The sequence below is a fragment of the Denticeps clupeoides genome, chromosome 3 (assembly GCF_900700375.1).
Source record: "Denticeps clupeoides chromosome 3, fDenClu1.1, whole genome shotgun sequence".
NCBI classification, from domain to species: domain Eukaryota; kingdom Metazoa; phylum Chordata; class Actinopteri; order Clupeiformes; family Denticipitidae; genus Denticeps; species Denticeps clupeoides.
The window spans coordinates 11,666,468-11,689,131 of record NC_041709.1 but is presented as its reverse complement, the minus strand read 5'-3'; the positions used below and the strand labels follow the sequence as shown (position 1 = coordinate 11,689,131).

General features: G+C 41.6%; 2 protein-coding genes across 40 annotated transcripts in view; both read left to right on the top strand.

Annotated features, from left to right (window-relative positions):
- camk2b2 (calcium/calmodulin-dependent protein kinase (CaM kinase) II beta 2) overlaps positions 1–7,644 on the top strand; it is a 40,365-nt gene extending 32,721 nt beyond the window's left edge. For 19 of the 35 annotated variants that reach the window (XM_028971607.1, XM_028971610.1, XM_028971600.1 and 16 more), the window contains 4 exons: positions 2,345–2,420; positions 2,549–2,643; positions 3,110–3,344; positions 3,941–7,644. In XM_028971607.1, coding sequence (XP_028827440.1) covers positions 2,345–2,420; positions 2,549–2,643; positions 3,110–3,342 — 404 coding nt within the window. In that variant the 3' untranslated portion in view covers positions 3,343–3,344; positions 3,941–7,644. Of the gene's footprint in view, positions 1–532; positions 653–2,344; positions 2,421–2,548; positions 2,644–3,109; positions 3,345–3,940 lie in introns of all 35 variants that reach the window. The other 16 variants (XM_028971592.1, XM_028971585.1, XM_028971582.1 and 13 more) reach the window with 1 other exon arrangement.
- Positions 7,645–8,373: 729 nt separating this feature from the next.
- ogdhb (oxoglutarate dehydrogenase b) lies at positions 8,374–22,659 on the top strand. Of its 5 annotated transcripts, none has more exons than XM_028971120.1 (23): positions 8,374–8,503; positions 8,946–9,312; positions 10,685–10,867; positions 11,755–11,857; positions 14,919–15,034; positions 16,091–16,245; positions 16,353–16,499; positions 16,577–16,667; positions 16,805–16,984; positions 17,086–17,214; positions 17,386–17,565; positions 17,725–17,877; positions 18,032–18,134; positions 18,224–18,352; positions 18,577–18,727; positions 18,816–18,943; positions 19,040–19,218; positions 19,321–19,392; positions 19,684–19,809; positions 19,892–19,964; positions 20,171–20,334; positions 20,755–20,909; positions 21,021–22,659. In XM_028971120.1, the coding sequence occupies exons 2-23, from the start codon at positions 9,079–9,081 to the stop codon at positions 21,139–21,141; spliced, it is 3,072 nt and encodes a 1,023-aa protein (XP_028826953.1). In that variant the 5' UTR covers positions 8,374–8,503; positions 8,946–9,078; the 3' UTR covers positions 21,142–22,659. The 5 variants fall into 5 exon arrangements, with proteins under 5 accessions (XP_028826953.1, XP_028826954.1, XP_028826957.1 ...); XM_028971121.1 differs by lacking the exon at positions 11,755–11,857 and adding an exon at positions 11,463–11,556; XM_028971122.1 differs by lacking the exons at positions 8,374–8,503; positions 8,946–9,312 and adding an exon at positions 11,463–11,556 and having other exon boundaries at positions 10,761–10,867.
- The last annotated feature ends 5 nt before the right edge of the window (positions 22,660–22,664 follow it).

Here is a 22,664-nt window from a genome sequence, read left to right as displayed (position 1 = left end):
TAGCATATAAAATCAATGTCAGTGCACTACAAACAGACATGATATGCACATGCCCGGTACATTTGTCTTTAGTATTTCTAATGTTTTCATGTAATGAAAAATTGGAAAAGCAGCATATAGTTTATCTGAGGCTACGCCCAAAGTTTTGGCCTGTGATGTAGATATACTTCTAATCAATAGTAAAGTAAATTATGCTCGCAATATATTCTAATCCAAACATGAACGTGTCTTGGTAAGATAATGTACCCACTAATTTTGCTTTTGAGTTATCACACCACAGACTGCTTTAGTGCCTAAAAGAGTTGGGTAGAGCAGTATCACAGAAGCCAGGCTGTGCTGTTGGTCCTGGGCTGCCCTCTAGTGGTTGCCATTGTAAATGCCTGCTGTGCAACAGTTGACGCTTCATGCCTGGCCTTCGGGAGCTGCACTAGAGTGATTCAACCGTGCTTGTGTGTCGCGGGAAGTGTGAAGGTGAATATTGCTCTGACTTTTTTCTGGCCTGTTATCTGGGGGCTTCTCTGTGGCACTCCAGCCTCCAAGCTCTCAGATGTTCTGGGCTCAGTACGCAGGAGCTCAGGGCCCACGGCTGTAGCTGACGCTGAAGGAACGGTGCAGGCTGCGCCCTCCCCACCACACACCCCAAACACACAGAGTGAGTAGAGATTCTCAGCTGCACCCATAAGTGTGTCGTGCAACACGCACACTCATGCACTTGCTCACTTACACGCAATCACTCAACTACTCCACCCTGCCCCAACAATCCAGTAAGAGGCTGCAATCCTGATTGGATGGCTGCAGATCTCTTGTGCTTTCTCCTCATGTTCGAATTCTCCTGTCCACCGCTGCTGTACTGTCCAGGTGAACAGTGTCTGTGCTGCACCTCTGCTCCAACTTCCTCACCTTCCCTACCTTCTCCACCTTCATCAACCTTTGACCACCCACAGGGCTTCTAGCATTGTGGTGCACCTGGTATCTCGTTTCATGGAGCAGAGGCTGATTCTATCATTAAGAGCCATTGTCAAATGGCTCATTGCATTTCTAAGGCAGTTGTCATAGCAACATCAATAAGTATGCAACTGAAATAATGTTGTGCACATGTTCTGTAATATGATTCAGCAACATGCTATTGATGCTCCTGCAACATCTTAGCAAAAGGGAAAGTTGTTCATCCTCGCAGAATATTTCAGGAGGCTCATACATGGCTCAGCCAGTCAGATTGCAGAACACGAGTGAACGATTTTTTACATTCTTGACTGCACCTTTGTTTGGTGGCTGTACTACCTCATGTGTTTCAGGAAAAAGGGACACATTAGAGGTCAAGAGATGAGGTGTCAAGAGAGACCTGCTGTGCTTGCAGTATGAGCAGGATGAGGAAATGACAGGATGCCCTTCTCTTAAGCCCTCTCGCAACAGGAGAGGAAAGAGTGAGGCAGAGCAGAAGAGGGATTGAGGGAAAGATGAAGGAAGTAAATCTTTGCTAAGGACCTTAAGAACTAGAGTAGCATGTTAATTTCTGCTGTGAGCTTGTGAATTGAAGATAGATTCATGTTAGGAGAGACTTTCCCATGAATGAAAGATGGTCCCATTTCATTCTGCCAGACAAAATTGACAGTGAAGTGATTGTCATTGTGAAACACTGCAGCACAGCACACAGTACACACATCGAAATGTGTCCTCTGCTTTTAACCATCGCCTTGGTGAGCCGTGGGCGACAACAGAAGCAGGTTCACTTACTTACCCGCTACACAATCCCTGCCCAGGTTGGATCATGTTTAATAGTCCATCCTGATAAAGGTGTTTTGTAAAATCTGGCTGATGGTACATGAGCATGTGCATGTCTGTAAGAAGGAGACATCTGGAGAGGTTGTAGTGTGAAGGAGTGCTCTCAGGAAATGTTCGGCTGTGCAGAGCAGCATGACTGGCCAGCTCACAGGTAAGTCCATGTTCACAGCAGAAAGCCATGTCGGTGTCAGAGGGCTGGCAGGGGAGCTCTTTTTGGGCCGTAGCTCTGAATCTGAATGTGAGAGAGTGCAGCGGATGCCGAGTTTGCATATTAGTGCGGTGCTGCATGCCCAGCTGCTGGAGTGATGGTGTCAGCAAAAGTTAACGCAGAAAAAATGTCTCTTGTGGGCTATTTATTTATAGGCTTTATAAATCTTTCCCTCCTCTGCCTGGCTGTGGTTTTATGACAGTTGTGCTTATTCATCAGGACGCCAAGTGCACGTGTCTTGATTCATGTATAGCTCCAGACTAATTAGTGCTTGTGTGCCACGTGCATGAATGTAGGGCGTGGCTCTTTTAGCACTTTTTTGACACGATGATTGACTTTGTGTTCCTCTTACAGCTCGTAAACAGGAGATCATCAAGATTACAGAGCAGCTGATTGAAGCCATCAACAATGGGGATTTTGAGGCCTATGCGTGAGTCCCAGCCCATCAGGCATTGCGGGTTACAACCCCTAAACCCACAAAGTACCCCTGCAGTAGTAGGTGAATAATTTGAATGTGTAACTGGGATTTGTCATATTAAATGTTTTGCATTACAACAGGAAGATTTGTGACCCTGGACTGACCTCATTTGAACCAGAGGCCTTGGGGAATCTGGTCGAGGGAATGGACTTCCACAGATTCTACTTTGAGAACTGTGAGTGAACCAGAAAACTAGAAAGTCAGTGTACAAGTTTAGCCTAAACAGCTAATATCTGCAGCTAATACCTAATAGTAATACCCAAAAATTACAATAGTAATTTGTACTGAATTGTGATGCATATTGCTTTGTAAGCTCTTTATGGTGCATTTACATTTACAGCATTTATCAGACGCCCTTATCCAAAGCGACTTACAATCAGTAGTTACAGGGACAGTCCCCCCTGGAGCAAATTAGGGTTAAGTGTCTTGCTCAGGGACACAATGGTAGTAAGTGGGATTTGAACCTGGGTCTTCTGGTTCATAGGCGAGTGTGTTACCCACTAGGCTACTACCACCCCTAGTGGTAGTAGCCTAGTGCTATGTGTAGCTTCATGTAGTAATTACCAGTACCCAGTATGCCTTTATCTCTTTTTCCTTATCCTTTTCAACCTAGATTTTTGTTTATTTACTCCATCCTACAGTGTTGTCAAAGAACAGCAAGCCCATCCACACTACCATCCTGAACCCCCATGTTCACCTGATTGGTGAGGACGCTGCCTGCATTGCTTACATCCGGCTCACACAGTTTGTGGATGGGCAGGGCCGACCTCGCAGCAGCCAGTCAGAGGAGACGCGTGTGTGGTACCGCCGTGACTCCAAGTGGCAGAATGTCCACTTTCACTGCTCTGGGGCTCCGGCTGCACCGCTGCAGTGAAGGTGGGTGATGACAATTTGTACATTCATAAAAATGTACAATGTAGAATGTTGGCAAAATGTCATCTTTCACAAAGACATTGAAAATAATTATGCAAGAAATGTAACGATTTTTCTGATGCAGATTAACAATTATGTTTATATTATACTTAGAGACTAGCACCATCTTTGAGATTATGAAATTATGAAAAAATTATGAGAATACTTTAGAAAGTGAAGTGATCGTCATTGTGAAACACTGCAGCACAGCAAATGGTGACACAACGAAATGTGTCCTGCTTTTAACCCATCACCTTAGTGAGCAGCGGGCAGCCATGACCGGCATCTTGGCTTTGAACTCTGGATTCGAACCTGCAACCTTCTGGTTATGGGTCCAGTTCCTTTACCGCAAGGCCACCACTGCCCATATTAGTACTTGTAATAAACCCCAGGGGTCCAACCTTATCCATGGCCTATAAATTAAGGAAATTACAGATGAATTAAAAAGTATCGAAAATCATCCTCAAGCAATTAAATCAGTTTTTGCTAAGTCAAGCTCGGCAATATTAATCACCAACTGTCTAGCACTCATTTATTTCTCACATGCGTGGGGTTCACAGATCTGGGATCCCCTGGTCGGTGTCTGAAATGAGTGCCGCAGTGGAAGAGATGGAGATGGAGAAAGAGCAGGACGGGAGAACACATCCAGGGTCTGGAGCTCAAACCCTTAAGTCCTTCAGTACTGGACCGATATCTGACACGCATGCAAACCTTCATACTCTGTCTCCTGCTACTGTAAGCTTATCTTTCCATATGAACTCACAGTATTGGTATTCACCGGTACATCTCTCCAACCAAGTTCTCCCACAGTGGTACCACACACATATCAGACCAAGGAAGTGTTTAACAAACTTTAGTCACCAGTCCAGCCCTCCAAACTGCACATCACCTGTGTTCTGTCGTCCCACTCTCAGCCCGCCAACTCCTCTCTCCTCTCATGGGCCTTGTGCCATGGTGCTCAGGCACTATGAAATATAGTATAAAGTTTCTATTATTATTGTTACTATTATTATCATTATTACTTATTATTGTTACTACTACTTTCATCATTATTGTTGGTAATGCTATTGTTCTGTTGAGATTGTATTATTAATGGTAACATTCTTGATGCCAGTTGTAAATCTATTTTGTTTTAAGACATTGTTTCCCCCCTTTGTCTAGTTTAGCTTAGTATTTCTAATTGCATGATTTTCTTTCAGTATTATCCATCGTGGCTGATAAAAAAAAAAAAAAAAAGAGCTTGATAAAAACATTTTTACACCTTGCCGTGTCAGTCACTGACTACGAACCGCCTGGCATCTGGAACGTTGAAACAGGCAGCACACAGAGGGGAGGGTGAACTTCAGGGTCTTTGTGTCACCAGTCCTTAGTACGTATCTGTGTGTCTGCGCATGTCTGAAAGCTGTTTACTTTTTTCTAATCTGTGTATATTTTGTAACGTGTCAGGACTTGGGTCTGAACTCTCTGCCACCATCCATCCTGGAGCTTGGTTGGTTTATTCTTTTAGCCTTCATTATAGTATACAAAATTGAGTTATGTAGAGCCACTTAATATTTAGTTTGTACCTTCTTTATTGACTGTTGAATTCTGCTTTTAGAAACATTACACAATCTTTGGCCACTGAGGGTAACATGCACCTACAGCAGAATTGTCTAATTGGTTCCAAAATTTTCAGGTTATTTGTTGTCAGGCTATATGAAGACTATGTATTTTGTGGTGTTTACTGCTGGTTGAATTAGTGGCATATTGCACCAACACTGATACAGTTCTAACCTGGCTGCAGCAATAAGAGGAATTCAGACAATAGCTTCACCCAGCGCCAGTGGAGGGGCGAAAATCTTGGAAGGTGCACTTTGTATACTTGCATGAAGCACAATGAGGTTTCGGAGAATGATTTTATCTTACCCAATGGGAGTAAGGTCACCTGTCCTCACTCAGGCACCTTGAAATGATCATGTTCTTCTCTTGTTTATATGCAGGGTTTTTTATATATATATAATTTAACTGATGAAATGAGCATTTCTTTTTTTGTTGGTTAAACTCCTTGATGGTGTCTGACTGTGTTATACTGCTGATTCACCGATATGGCAATGAAAACGTCTTCTGCTGACTTTCTGAATGTGAACGCTTAGTTAGTTACTTTCTACAAGTTGCACAGGGGAGATTTCACTTTGGATTCAAAGTGTAAGACAGTTTTGAAGGGATCAGCATCTGTTTTCATTTTTACCCCCCTCTGCAGCAGAGATGCTGTGTTGTCTTTATCTGTGTGGAAGCTTTGCACACAAAAGTACAGTGTGTACTTGTGTCTCTGTGTGCACTTATGATTTCTGTGCGTACATGTGTGAGTGTATTTGAGTACACTTTTTTTTATTGAGTTTCACACTGCAATGGGCATAGGATGCTTGGAAATAAATAGAATATAAGTATAAATTATATATTAAACACTTAGGGTCTTCCTGGTAACTGGCACTGTTTATACTTTAGATATTTTTAAGAGACATAATGCATCAGTGCATCCTCAGTTAGCTAAGTGTATTGAAGAAAAAAAATTAAAGGAAATTCACTGGAATGACTGTACTTCTATTTTAGTGCTTTTTAACATGTCTGTTCTCTGTTAATTTATGAAATGTGAAGTCTTTCTGGAGTCATGTTGAACCCCATGGTTTTATTTGGGGGGATCTTTTTTGTACTTGGTGAATAGTGTGAGACCCCTCCCCTCTGAACAGCAACCGAAGCCGCATGTCAGCATACTGTGGTGTTGTACCCTTTTTCCTATCTGTGTTAAATTTTGCAAATAATTGATTATGGCAGATAACTATGACATTTAAGCGAGCAAATTATTATATTGTACGACTACAATTACAGTAACCTAAGTGGCATTTTTGCATGAAATTCAACATTTAGTGGTTTTATTTCACTTTGTTTATTTGACTTTATTTTTTACTGAATGTTGGTGAACTATGATCTTTTTTTTAGCTATGTATGTGCTTATAATATTTTGGTCTCAAAATGGTCACAGTCGAGCATTGGGCTAAAACACGTAAAAAAATTATTGTATTGCACGCCTTTGTACAGGGCTTGTTGTTGTTAGAGCAGCTTGGGTTGGTCGATCACAACTACATTATGGTATTATTGACTTCAATCAGGCATTATGGTATTATTGGCTTCAATCAAATTTGTCATAGAATCTGGTCATCATGAATGGAATGTTTGCCTCAACAATTATTGCTTGCTATGTTGCATGTCTTTTCATTGACAGATGGGTTCGATTGCAGCATAAGTGCATTATCTGTTCTTCTGATTCACCTCAAAGGGATTTACATAATTTATCATTTATAAGTTACCAGAGTAACTTATCAGTAATTACAGGGAAAGCCCAGTGGTTCTTGCCCAGAACCTGTGACTTTGTGATCTTCTGGTAGAAAGGCAAGTGTCTTACCTACTAGGCTACCTAGTAGGTGAGTACAGTACCCACTAGGTGACACTAAAGAGTTATCATTTTGACTACATTTTAGTTGCTCTAAATTGAAACACATTTTGCACTTAGACTTTTTGTAATATTTCAACATTAACTAAAATATACTTGACCATAGGTCTGAGTCTAAGGTGATCTTCAATAAGTAAACACTGTAGTGTGAAAGCAGTGTGGGATTGGGTGACAATATGCTGGTTGAGGGTGTCCGCTGGCGAAGAGTTGGACCAGAGTAAAATGTAGACTGTAATGAGTGTATATCTACAGGAAAGTTATCATACAACTAGCAGTGCATTGCCACTTGTAATTGGATCATTCCTTAATGCATATTAAAGGACGCAGGAGTTCAAACCGCTCCCTAACGTATAGTGTAACCTCACCTGGCCACAATGACTTCTTGTGTGTGAGCATGAATCAGTAGTTCCAGGTTAAGTGTGGATCCCACTGCTGCTCTTACAACATCAAGCCACAGTTGTTTGAAGTGTTTATTTTGTTCGATCTTTAAGCATATTTTGCTATTTAATTGCATATGGTTTCTATGATGCCGAGCCTTCAAGATGTTGCGGTTTTCGTTGGGGTTTTTGTATATAATCTCAAAATGTATAATGAGATTGTGTGAATCCTGTAAAACTATGAGAAAAAAATGAGATTATTATGAATCCTATATTTCTCTTGACTCTTCTTATTAATGCTCTGTTTTCCTAATGTGCTATCTGTGTTGAAACCTAAGGAAACGTGTTAAGATGTAATGAATATGTTATCAATAAAAACAATAAAAGAGTGCTCTTCCTATGTATGTGTTTGAGCTATTGGTGTTTGTAGTTAATCTTATCTGAAGGAATAAGAACATTGTAGGCCATCCCTGATACAAAGACAAGGGCCATGAACGTTTAGTTCTAAGATCATCATGTAAGTTTCATAATCCCCTGTTTGTGACAGATGATCTAACTGCACAAGAACGGGAAACTTTCATGTTACCTTATCTTTTTATTATCTTTCTAGCTTCCATTATGGCCCTGGTACATTTACTATTAACTGTCATAACCAGGAATATAACTGCTGGGCATTGGAAACTATTGCACAACCCAAAGAGTCTTCCACAGAGTAAATTCAGAGTTAATACAAGGTGAAATCAAGTCTGTGACTTATTAAAAACGTGTTATATGAACTTTTTACTTTAGTTTACTAACTTCACCAGCCAGGTTTTAACAGGTCATAACCATTACAATTCTAATACTGCTAATAAGCAGCAACAAGCTAACAAACAGTTCTGTAAAATCCAAGCAAATGTTTCTTTTTAACTACAGCTAATTACTGGCAGGGTGGTAGTAGCCTAGTGGGTAACACACTCGCCTATGAACCAGAAGACCCAGGTTCAAATCCCACTTACTACCATTGCGTCTCTGGACCGGTAATATACTGGAGTGAAAATACTCAAAACAACCGACATATTAAAGAGGTTGTTCAATTAAGCGGGGGCCGCCTGTAGGTGACGCCGGCGTGACGTCACGACGGAGTGACGCAGGCGACGTGATTAGCCGACGGAGAGGGAACCGGCACGCGCTGCCGCGGCTCGGACCCTGAAGACGCGGCGGCCGCGAGGCTCGAATTGTCCGTATCGCGGCTCGTTCTGGGAGACGGAAACTCGAGTGTAAGTGTGGACGAAGGACGCGCTGTCGCGTTTAAAAAGTGGTGGACGGAACTGCGGGCTACTTCTGCTTCTACTTGCAACGTGGCTGACATAAAGGGACGTGTTTTTATCTGTGTGTGTGTGCGCGCAAGATACGTTTTGCGCAACGTAAGTCGGCGTTCTGTTATTGAGTCCAACCGAGTCGCGTATTTTATTTTTTCCGCTACTCTTGATGAGTAAAGTTGTAGTTTGTCACTGGTGTAAACATGCACGCCGCGGTGCGTTGTACTGTTCGCGTAAACAGGCGAGCTGGAGCTCTGAAGCTGCTGGATTAATACAGCTGTCACTTAAGAAAGCAGCTTTCCACCAGTGCATTTTCATTTAAACCAATGGGGTGCTTACAGGAGCATCAAAAGTTCAATATAAAGGCTCTTTTTTTTTTTTTTTAATTCACCTTCTGTAGGTTGTCGACGTAACAGTACCAGGGACACAAATCCTTTGCTCCAAGGACTGACCAGCAGTTATTGGGAGTCTTGGCTTTGCTTCCTTTCTGTTGTGGAGAGGCAAGTAGGCCCCAATCTGCTTTAAGGACTGCAATGCATCGCTTACGGACTTGTGCAGCGCGGCTGCGGCCGCTGACAGCCGCTCGGACTGGTCGTGGCACCTCCATACAGAGGACGCCAGTGCCGGCGGCGGCCCCAAGGACATTTCGGCACATCAGGTGCTATACAGCGCCCGTCGCTGCGGAGCCATTCCTCAACGGGACAAGTTCAAACTATGTCGAGGAGATGTACTATGCATGGTTGGAGGATCCCAAGAGCGTCCATAAGGTAAGGCTGCACCCCGCCCTCCCTGTCTGCCATTACAGTTTTTTGAAGTGTGAAACCGTATCCTGGGTGGTGGAGAAGAGGAGATGGTTGCAGGGTATCTTTGTCCCATGGCAGCATCTCACATTTGGCCACGTGGACGTCGATTAGCAAAGACAGCGACAGCAGCTCATCAGATGGCAAAATGGTGTTTAAAGCGAACAACATGTTTGCTGCATAGCTTCACTTTCGTTCTCTTGCAGCCAGGCTCCACGCGAGTCTCACTTCTCATACTCGGGCGACTCGTTTTATACTCATTTAAGGCATTTGGCAGCTTCTATGCAAAATTGGAGCTGTGCTCAGATAATGTGACATGAATGTATATGTTAAAGAATAACAGTTGGGGGTTAACGCCCTGTTTTGCTCCTACAGTCTGTTGACCATGTGTATATGATATGATGGTATGCACACCAATGTCCACATGACACACTCAGTGATTAGTGCATGTGCTGCTTTTACACACACACACACACACACACACACACACACACATATATATATATATATATATATATATATATATATATAGTTATAGTTGTTTGGCACAACCAGTTTGGCGCTTTTTTTTTTTTTTTTTTTTGAATGCTTGTTTGACTAATCACCTTTGACATCCTTTCTCTTGAGCAACACTGATACAAATGTCATCACAGCGTCGACCGTGCTGACACAGACAAACACAGCGACCGAATGTTTCTGCATTTCTTTTCATTCTGCTTTTATCAGCAAGGCATTTTTTCCACACCACAGGATTCCTTGTACCCTGCCCTCGGTGCCATTACACATTTAACGCCTCGAACCTTTGAGCCTGTCAGAGCTCCTCTGGGTCATTTCATTGTATATAAGCAGAACAAGAGTTTCCAGTTAAGATCGGGCTGTCGTCTTTAGCACCAGGTCACAGCCTGAATACTCACTTTAACATCTTGACTGCATACCACACCCACCCTCTTTTCCATCAGAGACATGCCTTCATTTCTGGTTCATGTCTGATGGGCTGCAAAAAAAAAAAAAGCGGTTTGGCTTTGTAGCTGTGAAAGGTGGGCGAAATAACAACAATGTGTTAAATAGTGACCCATAAGTTAATACTGTTAATAATGTTTGTGAAACGGAACGGTTATTAATTAAGCTACACGTTTATCAGGGACACAGCCTCTAAGGCAGAATATAAAAACACAGTGCACCAGTCCACAATCAGGCTTGAATTGCTGGGGCATTTCATATTTCTGAATTCATTTTGACACAGGTTTATGAGTTATTATATTATTCTTAATTTCTGTTTTAATACACCATTCAATCATATTGCTTTTAGAGCACTGATGTTACTTTTCTTCCTCAACAGTCTTGGGATATCTTTTTCCGCAATGCCAATGCAGGAGCTCCTCCAGGCATGGCTTACCAAAGCCCCCCTCCTGTTGGAGAAACTCTGTCAGGGCTGAGTCAGGTCCAGACAGGCACACAGCCCAATGTCGAAAAGCTGGTGGAGGATCACTTGGCTGTTCAGTCTCTTATTCGTACCTATCAGGTGAGTCTGTAACACAGATGTGCTCAGTAGCAAGCCAGTGCCAACAAATGTTCACTCACGTGCACATTCTCAACAAAGGGGACCAGTTCCCTTTGTTTCATATTTCATTGGCTTGCAATATGTTAATGATGCATCATGGTGCTTATTCTGAACACTACTAAGTGTACTTTGAGACTTAAAAATGTCCTATCTGATCAAGTACATGTACTGGATGTATTCTTTACTGGAGAAAGTGATGCAACCGATCAAGAAAGTGACGACTTGGGAGTTTCTCCCCTGCCAGTTAGAGCAAACTAACAAGCGCTGTGTGTTCATGTTCTTATATCCATTACCATACACTTAGATGTACTTGACGACGTTGAGCTCCCTTTAACATTAGCCTTTGTGCTGCTGTTACCTTTTTAAAACTATAGACTTGTTAAACCTACAAAAACAGTTGAAACCCACATACCATTTTATTTTAGTTTTAAAGGCATGAACATTTTCGTTAAGAAGCTGATTTTAGTTTAGGGTGGTTTAGTATAATCATGTTTAAATAAACTCCCATGTGTGTAGTTTACCCATAAGTCCATGAGAACTATTGCCTTGTCCACAGGTGAGAGGTCATCACATAGCCAAACTTGATCCTTTGGGCATCAGTTGTGTAAATTTTGAAAATGCCCCGGTTACTGTTGGCTTTCATCAAGTCGGTGAGAAAAAAATTCTTTCAGTTTGTGCACAGTAAAGAATGGCTTGTTTTAATATTGTTTTTATACTCTCTTTCTGTACTTTTCTTCTGGCTTTCTCCTCACCACTTTTTAATTTCACACGTTTCTCTGACTGACTGCCTTCCTCCTACTGTGCTTTTCGGCCTGTTTGTCCTCCTCCCTGACTCCTTCCCCCTGCAGATTCGCGGGCACCACGTTGCCCAGCTGGACCCCCTCGGAATTATGGATGCAGATCTCGACTCATACGTCCCCACTGATATAATCACATCATCGGATAAGCTTGGTGAGGTTATAACCAAGAACAGTTGGATTGGTAATGGGGGCATGAAAAGCTATCCCTGGCTTTTCATACCCCTCGGTCCAATTTGTTTCAAGATGAGGGTCATACAGCATGTCATTCACATAATATTCACAAGTTCCTCTTGCATGACCTTTCACCATGGGTGACCTTGTAGTTTAGGTGACTTTTTAGTACCATTTCTGCTTCTCTGTCAGCCCTTTAACACATAGTAACTGTTTACAAGAAAAATCCCTACCAATTCATAATTCTGATTCTGATCTATACATGTACTGAATTAAGAATAATTTGATTCAAGGTTAGATTTTAATTCAATTGTGAGTCCAAGAATCGAAGTAAAGCAAAGTTGTGAGTTGAATATGTCTCCATTTTGTGGTAATGTGCAGGATATAACATTAGTAAATACCCATTTATAAATTGTGCATTACTGCATCAGCTCACTTGAGTCTAAATAGTTTATTTTAGCAAGTTGTTCACATTTTCTTTGCAAGCTAAAATGTTTTCTAGGCCAGGTGATGGCAGTGAAACCTTCAAGCCATTTCATGTCATTAACAGCGAAATGCTGCAAAGACACATTTCAGACAAGATTGTGATGAGCCCAGAAGCACTTACAAGAGCAATGAGCACTTATTTTGCTTGGCCGTGCTTTTTTTTCTGCTTTTAAAGTCATGCAGTTAGCAAGTTATATTCTTGTGGGAATATCTGGCACTCTTCCAGTCCCTTCTGCAGTGGTTTATTCCGTTCAAAACTGCTCATGTGCCACGTGATCAGCTGAGCCGTTTGCTTATCTCTGTGTTTCTAGTGGAGTAGCTCTTATCCTTTAGCACAGATGACTGGTGTATATGGCGTGTGTGTGTGTGTGTGTGTGTGTGTGTGTGTGTGTGTGTGTGTGTGTGTGTGTGTGTGTGTGTGTGTGTGGTGGGGTTTGTATCAGTAGCTCATCCACATTCATAGAGGACATTCCTTAAAACTAAAATGTGTGATGTAATGTTTGGCAGAATTGATTGGATTGATAATTTCTTCATTCACTCTACTGTGTAGTGATGGAGAAGATTATCATGGAGGAGATAAGATAGTGCTCATATCAGACCTTGTGTACTCTGTCCTGATTATATTAAACTAGCCTTTCATTCTCTTATCATGCAAGGTGGTCTTTCCCCATTCAGTTCTGACATCAATGTACCGTGCCTCATCTAGCTGTCTTACCACACACCCATGTGATTGTAAAACTGCATGCAAAGCAGGGTCATCAGGTTCTCTTCATGGCTCACAACCCCTTTGCCACTGTGAGGGCCCTCAGCTTTGTTGAGTATGTTAACGCCCTCATTCTTCCCCACTATCTTTCTGAGTGATCTGTCTGTAATTTCTGTTATTCTGACTTATGTTTTTTTTTTTTTTTTTTTTTATAAAAAGGGGTTCTATATGGAAGGTATTCTCCTGGTTTGTTTTTTGCTCTCTAGGCTTTCTGTAGAAAGATCACACGGTATTGCTGCAGAGGAACAATAGTGTCAACAGAAAAAGGACTGAGGTCTCACATGAGCTTAAGTAGGCCAGAGCACCAATTAAAATTTTCATTTATAAAGAGAGAATTAGATATGAAAACCCCAAAACTCTCCACTAGATGTACTATGTTACAAACTAGGTTTGCATTTATCCTGCTTTAATTTATATAAATAAGAGTCAGTATTGGATTTTCTTTTCAAAGATTTTAGTTGCTACATTAATATCCTGGAGTTTATGCGTATAACAGAGTTCAGGTGTTTTTACTCCTCTCCTCTGACTAGCAAATAACTGCAGGCTAAGATACTTAATTAAACATTTGTCAGGATCTTGACAGCCGTACCCTTTACCAATTTTGGGACAGGCATCACAGAGATGTCAACTCATCTTCTTCTTCATCTTCACAACAATTGCTGTGTTGTGAATGACCTGTGTGACTGAGCATGCAGGACATGATCAGAAAAAGGGACACCTCCTTCTGTTTACCTGTAGATATTACACTAATAGCATGTTTTTAAGTATTGTTACATATCAGTGGCATTTCCTTTTGAAACTGGCCAGCTCAGCTGGATACATACTGACATAAATATTAATATAACTATTAACCAAAAATTGTGTGACTTCAACAGTCTTTTCTAAGGGTAGTGCCATCTGGAGTTAGGAGTTTGTAGTGGTGGCCTAGTGGTTAAGGAAGCAGGTTCGAATGCCGATCCACTGAGGTGCCACTGAGTAAAGCACCGTGCCCACACCCTGCTACCCGGGCACCTGTCATGGCTGCACACCAAGGATGGTTAAAAGCAGAGGACACATTTTGTTGCGTCACCGTGTGCTGTGCTGCAGTGTATCACAATTACTTCACTTTCAGCATGTATGCCTTATTGAAGTGGTTAGAATGAAATAATTTATCATTTTATATGTGAATTAAATGTTTAAAAAGCCGATTGTGCCTGTGCAACCCTTTCATGAATCATCCCTGGAAAGCTGCCATCTATGAGGGTACAGTGAACTTTCTCCGTAGCTGGACAACAAACAAGTTTTATGTTCACAGTGAGAGCAGGTTTCCTCTCTTCTCTGTGTTTGGTCAATGTAAACATGATGTGCAGGAGACCATTTGAACAAATACATGGTTTTCCTGTTCTACTGATTTAAAAGGAACGCCTCTCTTTGGGTCTTGCACTGAATTAAATGTTTCATATGTTTCCAATTAATTATAATTCATTATAAATTCAGGCAAGTCATACAAACCTTTTTCCAATAAATGAGACATGATTATTGCTGCCTACCTTCTGCATGTTTTTGCATGATTTCATTGTTATATAACTTCTCCTAAAATGCTTCACAAACATGTTCTCATGCAACCACCCTGACAGACAGATGTTTCCTGCACCTTTCCTCACCTGCACCTTTTTTCTCTTTTCTCCTGCCTTTTCCTTGATGTGTTTTTGCAAGTAAACATTTTCTGCTGCATTTTTTGGCACCACACAATGAACAATTTTGCTGTGTGTTTGTTGCCATTGAATCAACATCTGTCTGTGTTTGGAACCAGGCTTATATGGGCTGGACGAGTCGGACTTAGACAGAGTTTTCCGCCTGCCCACCACCACCTACATTGGGGGCAGCGAGACTGCTCTGGCCCTGAGGGAGATCATTCGCCGTCTAGAGGTACAACAGTTGGCCTGTACAATGTGTACAAAGTAGACACTCAGTGATTATCTGTTTCCATTTTCCCAGTGAAAATAGTTAGTATTTTTATGTCTTACTGGAAGGCATAAATAAAATGTTTTATATAGTCACATATCATATTTATAAGAATCAAAATACCGCAGCTCCTCATCTGTGGCCATATATTAATTCTACAGAATTAAGAATAAATTGGATTCTAAAACAATCTTAGATTACTCTAGCTGGAAACAGAGCAGATGAAAATTGTTACTTTATTTAGGACAGTGGGTGTTACAAGCCCTTGTTTGAATATGGATGGAAAAGGACTGGAGACTCATTTAGTCATGTTGGGTTTATATTTTCTTACCTTCCTGGCACTGTAGACATGTTTTCAGCCTTGTGGGTATTAGGGATGCTGTCTTGTATGAGGTGAGTTCAGATTTCCATTTGTTGGAGTTCAGAATTCCTGTCCTCTGCATTGCCCAGTGGAAGGAGAGGGACAGCTTGTCAGCATAAGCAGGGATGACCTTTGACCTTTGTAGTTCCACTCCACTGGGTGGCTATTCCTATAACAGAGAGGCATATTCACTCTGTTTCAAAACAAAATCAAAATAAAATAAAGCCTCAGATACTTCAACACCTCAAATAGCAGGTTTGTTTGCTTTCAGGGTGTGTCAAGGTAATATATTCACAATACCCAAGAAGCTACAGTGTCTGTTGGAAAATTTTGTGATAACATATATTTATACTAGTTACAGTGTGAGAACATACTGCAATGACTGCTTTAACCCAAACTCATATCATGCAAAAAGTTGCATAAATGTGCAAAGTTTCAAACGGTCAGTCTGTTCTCTGAAGCCCCTATGCTTTCAAAAGGAAGAAGTGAAAACGCCCTCATTTTATGTTACATCATGCCGTGTGACCGCCCATTATATTGGCTATAGCAGCTAAAGTGAAGGTTTTGCACCGTGTATCATTATATTCGTGTTATTCAGGCAGATTAACCCTTTTTCAGTTCTCCAAAATGATTCCAGGCTGAATCTGTGACTCTTGTAGGCTGCGTACTGCCAGCACATCGGGGTGGAGTTCATGTTCATCAATAACCAGGAACAGTGCCAGTGGATCAGGCAGAAGTTTGAGAAGCCTGGTCTGATGCAGTTCACCTTGGAGGAGAAGAGGACGCTGCTGGCCCGAATGATCCGATCCACCAGGTCTAGTCTGGCTCTTTAACCCTTATACTGAGGCTTACCACAATTTATCCTCTCGGGCTCTATATGTTTGCACCAGTGTCTGATATTCTCTTGCACTCATGCCACAGGTTTGAGGACTTCCTGCAAAGGAAGTGGTCCTCTGAGAAGCGATTCGGACTTGAGGGTTGTGAGTCGCTCATCCCTGCACTCAAGACCATCATAGACAAATCCAGTCAGAGTGGTGTGGAGAGCGTCATCATGGGCATGCCACACAGGTAAACCTCCTGTGTACGGTGCCTTTTCCCTAAAGCTGACGCTGATTGCATTTCGAACACTGTGCTGTGTTTCCTAGGGGTCGTCTGAATGTGCTGGCCAATGTAATCAGGAAGGAGCTGGAACAAATCTTCTGCCAGTTTGATTCCAAGTTAGAGGCAGCTGATGAGGTCAGCATTTCAGAGAACCCGTGGAGCTGCTGCATTTCAGCGTACTAATGACCTGATTAAAATGTGAAACAGGTATGATCACTGTTTGGAAAACTGAAATCATTAGCTGTGACTCTCTTTGGCTGCTGCTTCTGCAGGGGTCAGGCGATGTGAAATATCATCTGGGCATGTACCACCGAAGGATCAATCGTGTGACAGACCGCAACATTACACTGTCCCTGATGGCCAACCCCTCGCATTTGGAGGCAGTGGACCCTGTTGTGCAGGGCAAGACCAAAGCTGAGCAGTTTTACTGCAGCGACACTGAGGGGAACAGGGTATGTGATTTCATTCATTTATTTATTACTCCCCTCATTGCATTTAGGAGAATTTAAGAAACTTCAAGACTTATAAATAGCTGCTCTGTCTTTGTCCTTAGGTGATGTCCATTCTGTTGCATGGAGATGCTGCATTTGCAGGGCAGGGCGTTGTCTACGAGACCTTCCACCTGAGTGATCTACCCTCCTACACTACACACGGCACTGTGCATGTGGTCGTTAACAATCAGGTCTTGCGCCTAAAACTTTTTTTGCATGTTTTGCATGTCATGAAACACAGTCTATGGCACTTCTATTAGCACAGTTGTCCCTTGGCTGTTTTGGCTATGTGGAATTAAAAACTGTGATGTGCAGATGGTGTTCAGGATGATCCTCATTACTGGTCATAACTCTGCTTTCAGATTGGCTTTACTACTGACCCCCGCATGGCACGTTCTTCCCCGTATCCTACAGATGTGGCTAGGGTGGTTAATGCACCCATCTTCCATGTGAATGCTGACGATCCTGAGGCGGTGATGTATGTGTGTAATGTGGCTGCTGAATGGAGGGCCACTTTCCACAAAGATGTAGTGGTGGATCTGGTAAGGCATGAGTCAGTGAGCAACAAGTAGCACATGAGTATATATCAATGAATACTTATGTATTTAAGCAATTTTTTAGCCTCGTTAAGTGGGTAAGAGTAGAATTTGACTTAGGCTTTGTAGTGAATTTCTTAATTAAGCGGTGGTTTATCTCTCCAGGTTTGCTATCGCCGGAATGGCCACAATGAGATGGACGAGCCCATGTTCACGCAGCCCCTCATGTACAAACAGATTAAAAAGCAAAAAGGTGTGCTGCAGAAGTATGCTGAGAAGCTGATTGCTGAGGGAGTTGTGAGCAGGAAGGAATATGAGGTGAAAAGTGTTAACACACAAATGGAACAAATAATTAGAATATATATATGTATGTATATGTATATGTATGTATATATATATATATGTATATGTATGTATGTATATATGTATGTATAAAATGTATGTTTAAGGAAAAAAAATATTAATTTCACAGGAAGATATAGCTACATATGACAAAATCTGTGAGGACGCCCATGCTCGTTCCAAAGATGAGAAAATCCTCCATATTAAACACTGGCTCGACTCTCCCTGGCCAGGTCTGTTTTTTTTTTTTTTTTTTAATAAATTACTTCAGTGATATTATGTGATTACGATTTAGCGTAAAATGATCACATGTGGCCTGCAGGTTTCTTTACTCTGGACGGCCAGCCAAAGAGCATGAGCTGCCCATCAACAGGCTTATCTGAGGAGCTTCTGAGACACATTGGTAGTGTGGCCTCATCTGTACCTGTTGAGAACTTCACCATTCATGGAGGTGGGTGGAAATGCTGGTTGTGAGAAATCTGAATGGAAGAGAAGGGCGTAGTGATAGTTTAGATGCGGTGAAAATTATCCTGACCTCTAATGGTCCAAGTTTGACTTTGCCCCCCAACTCTATAATTAAAATAGTTGTGTTGCCAAATGTATGTTTTACTTTTTAATGACTGATTTGATGTCTGTATAATTACACATTACACACAAAGACTGGCCTTTTTAAAGGTCTTAGCCGAATTCTGAAGGCCCGGTGTGCAATGGTGGAGAGCCGCTCTATTGACTGGGCGCTGGCAGAATACATGGCTTTTGGCTCGCTGCTTAAAGAGGGCATCCACGTCCGCCTCAGTGGCCAAGATGTGGAGAGAGGCACCTTCAGGTAATAAAATGTTCAAATGTAAGCATTCCCTGGTCCATTCCCTTTCATTTTGTGTTTTAGTCTTTTTTTTTTTTTTTTTCTTGGTCAGCCATCGGCACCATGTGCTACATGACCAAAATGTGGACAAGAAAATCTGCATCCCCATGAACTACATGTGTCCCAAGCAGGCACCTTACACTGTCTGCAACAGCTCTTTGTCTGAGTATGGGGTTCTGGGTCAGTTCATCTTTTTCTTCAGCATGTGTTTCATTCATGATTTCAGTAATCAGCTGTACATCTGGTCCTTTACAACTAATTCAACCATGTGAACAGGTTTTGAGTTGGGCTTCGCCATGGCCAGCCCCAATGCTCTAGTCCTTTGGGAGGCCCAGTTTGGGGACTTCCACAACACTGCCCAGTGCATCATCGATCAATTCATCTGCCCAGGTCAGGCCAAATGGGTTCGACAGAATGGCATTGTACTGCTGCTCCCACATGGTCTGGAAGGCATGGTAATGTTTTTGCTTTTGTCATTCTTTCAATTACTTTACTCCATTTTACTTAATTGATTTGGAAAGTAGTCCGTGCAGCACTGATATTCTTTCTGGCCTTAGGGCCCAGAGCACTCCTCTGCCCGTCCAGAGAGGTTCCTGCAAATGTGCAACGATGATTCAGATGCATTTCCTGTAAGTAGTTTAGGTGGAGACAAATCCAAATATGGTATTTATAAAAGCACAAACAGTGGATTTTATTAAATGTTAATAGATTTGTGTAAATATCTGTATTAGAAAATGAAATAATTCAGCACAAGCTGGAAGGAGCACTTAGTGACGCTCTGGCTGTTTTCCTCCTTAATTGAGTTGCTGAAGATTTGACAGTTGTGGATCATAAAAAAAACATACATATTAACAGGTTTTTCAGTCCCAAGCAAGATTATAGTCCGGAACTATTTTATCATGGCCTTTTTTCTACTGCAGAAAATCACAGAGGACTTTGCTGTGCGGCAGCTTTATGACTGCAACTGGATCGTAGCCAACTGTTCCACTCCCGCCAACTTCTTTCACGTGCTGAGGAGGCAAATCCTCTTGCCGTTCCGCAAACCTGTGAGTGTGTCCTCCTCTCAAACATGTTCACATTATCTTTTTTTCCATGTTTGTATTTACTTCTTATATTTTCTCCCAACAGCTTATTATATTTACGCCCAAGTCCCTTCTCCGGCATCCAGAGGCCAGGTCCAGCTTTGATGATATGTTGCCAGGTAGAGTGGGGTTGTGTGTGTGTGTGTGTGTGTTTTTTTTTTTTTTTTTCTTCCCACTTAAATGGTGGTCAAATGTTTCACATAGAGGCAGCAAAAAAAAATACTAGCCAATACCAATAACCTAAATAAGCAAATACATTCACACCTATTGTGAAGCAATAGGTGTGAATAGGTGTAAATAAGATTAGAGTTTTGTGTATCTGCAGGCACACACTTCAGCCGTGTGATCCCAGAGCAGGGCCCTGCTGCTCAGAACCCAACAGGAGTCAAACGAGTTCTCTTCTGCACCGGGAAGGTGTACTATGAGTTCACACGTGAGCGCAAGAACCGCAACCTTGATGAATCTGTCGCCATTGTTCGCGTCGAACAGGTGAACTTTTCCCGTATGCTGTCTGAGACGTGAACCCCAAAATGTTTTATGTTCTTTAGGCTATCATATGGAATTTTAGGGTGCAACTGTACAAATAATCACATTTTACCAATATGATTGCATGATTTAACGGGTGGTAGTAGCCTAGTGGGTAAGACACTCGCCTAAGAACCAGAAGATCACAAGGTTGAATGTTCAAACTTTACTTTACTACCACTCTGTCCCTAAAGTGAAGTGATTGTCACATGTGATACACAGCAGCACAGCACAGCACACGATGCACACAGTGAAATTTGTCCTCTGCATTTAACCCATCACCCTGAGTGAGCACTGAGTTGCTCCACTGATGCTCTGGATTACGGGGGGTTGCTAAATGCTGTTTAAATTTAAAATGGAGTTCTGAAAGTAAATTTTTTGCAGCTTTCTCCATTCCCCTATGACCTGATGAAAGCGGAGACCGACAAGTACACACAGGCAGAGTTAGTGTGGTGCCAGGAGGAGCACAAGAACCAGGGATATTATGACTACATCAAGCCACGGTTCCTTACAACTGTTTCCTCTGCACGTCCTGTTCGGTAAGTAATCTCCTCTCATTCAGAATCTATCTTAATGGCAGAGAAGTTTTGATCTGCTTCTCTTGTTTGCTGTTCTTTTGCCCTAATCTACGGTTATGTACAAATGTGTAGGTATGTAGGTCGTGGGCCAGCTGCTGCTCCAGCCACAGGGAACAAGAAGGCACATCTCATGGAGTTGGAACGTCTCTTGGAGACAGCTTTCAACCTGGACTCCTTCAAGGGCCAGTCTTAGCACCTTGACCTCACATCTTTCTTCCAGTGCTTTTGGGGGCAGCTAACTGCACATCCATCCATCCCTCCATCCATCCTGCATATGAATTTTAATGTTTTTCATTTAAATGAACTTGATGTACTAGTTTTAGTTAAGATGGGTGGACAGATCAGGGTAATAATCACGTTTCGTGTTTAATCTGTTTTAAAACTGAGGTTTCGTAGAGGTCAGCGATCCACCTGAAAAAGGATATCTTGGCTACTTTAGGCCATCTGTCTGTGTCTCTGTTTGTGAGAGCTGTATGTACATACAATGAGCAAATGTTCTCACAAAGAAAGTGTTGACATGTAGAGTAAACTCAATGCATGATTATAACCACATTACCTCACAACAATGCAAAACATTGAACATATTTTAATTAGTCAAAGTTGTTCTGTAGTTCTTTTGGTGTTTTTATTGTGTCAGTGTATATATTATTACTGTGTATTACTTCAGTGCTGATCTACCTTACCACTGGAAAATTAATTTAAAAGTTTTATAGTCTTCAGATGTTCAGAAATTCCACTGGAATAAAACATCCCTGAATGTACACTGTGAGCCACTGCCATATAGAGAAGTTCAAATACAATTTACCTATATCCAAAGTCACCATAATGTCTTATTACTACTACCAAAGTGCATAAATATGGCTACCGGTGCCCTTTGTTGTATTATGGTGTATGCATTAGAATTCCAGATAGAATTCAGTGATTAATTCTTATTTAATACTGCTGCTAAGGGTTACTTAAATGAATTTAAAACCATATGAGGCTTGTTATAAATTCCATTCTTTTTTTTATTGTTATTTATGACTATTTTTCCTTATTGGTTGTACTTTTTTTTTTTTTTTCCTTCATATGCTGCTTTTTTCCCAAAATGAACTCTTGATTGCAAGATTTCAGAAATTTCACACAAATGTAACATCTATTTACTACTAACATTTATTAGAATTTTTAATGACTTAACTATTTGTGCTTCTTTCATTCACAGATGGCAGATCAATGGGTGTTTCCTAAAAGAATAGTTGAAGCATATGTTAGCCAATTGACTAATTATATGTGTGAATGAGTCCAAGAAAGTAAACTGGTAACAGGGACAGGGAAAAGTAATAATATGTTTCAGACATACAGTTAAACTAAAGTGATTATTTAAAGTTGCCACTGAGGCAGCAAAGCATGTCTGTTCTGGGTGCATCAAGGCAGTTTGGTAAACAAGAGAGAACTGCTGTGATACAGCTACAATCCACCTTTATACGAGTCATAAAGCAGAAGTTGCGAGTGAAGCACGGAGTACAACGGAATTTAAGTGAACGCAAAGACATTTGATAAACCAAGAAAATGTGATGTCATATACCCTTCATCGCTGTGCCAAAACCTCAGAATAGGAGATGATTTCATGGATTTGCAAATCCATCAGCATGCAAAGGATCTTTATTTTTGCTGTGCCTTGTACTGGTTCGAAATCTGTTTTACTTCACTCAATAAAAGTGTCTCAAAGATATCAGG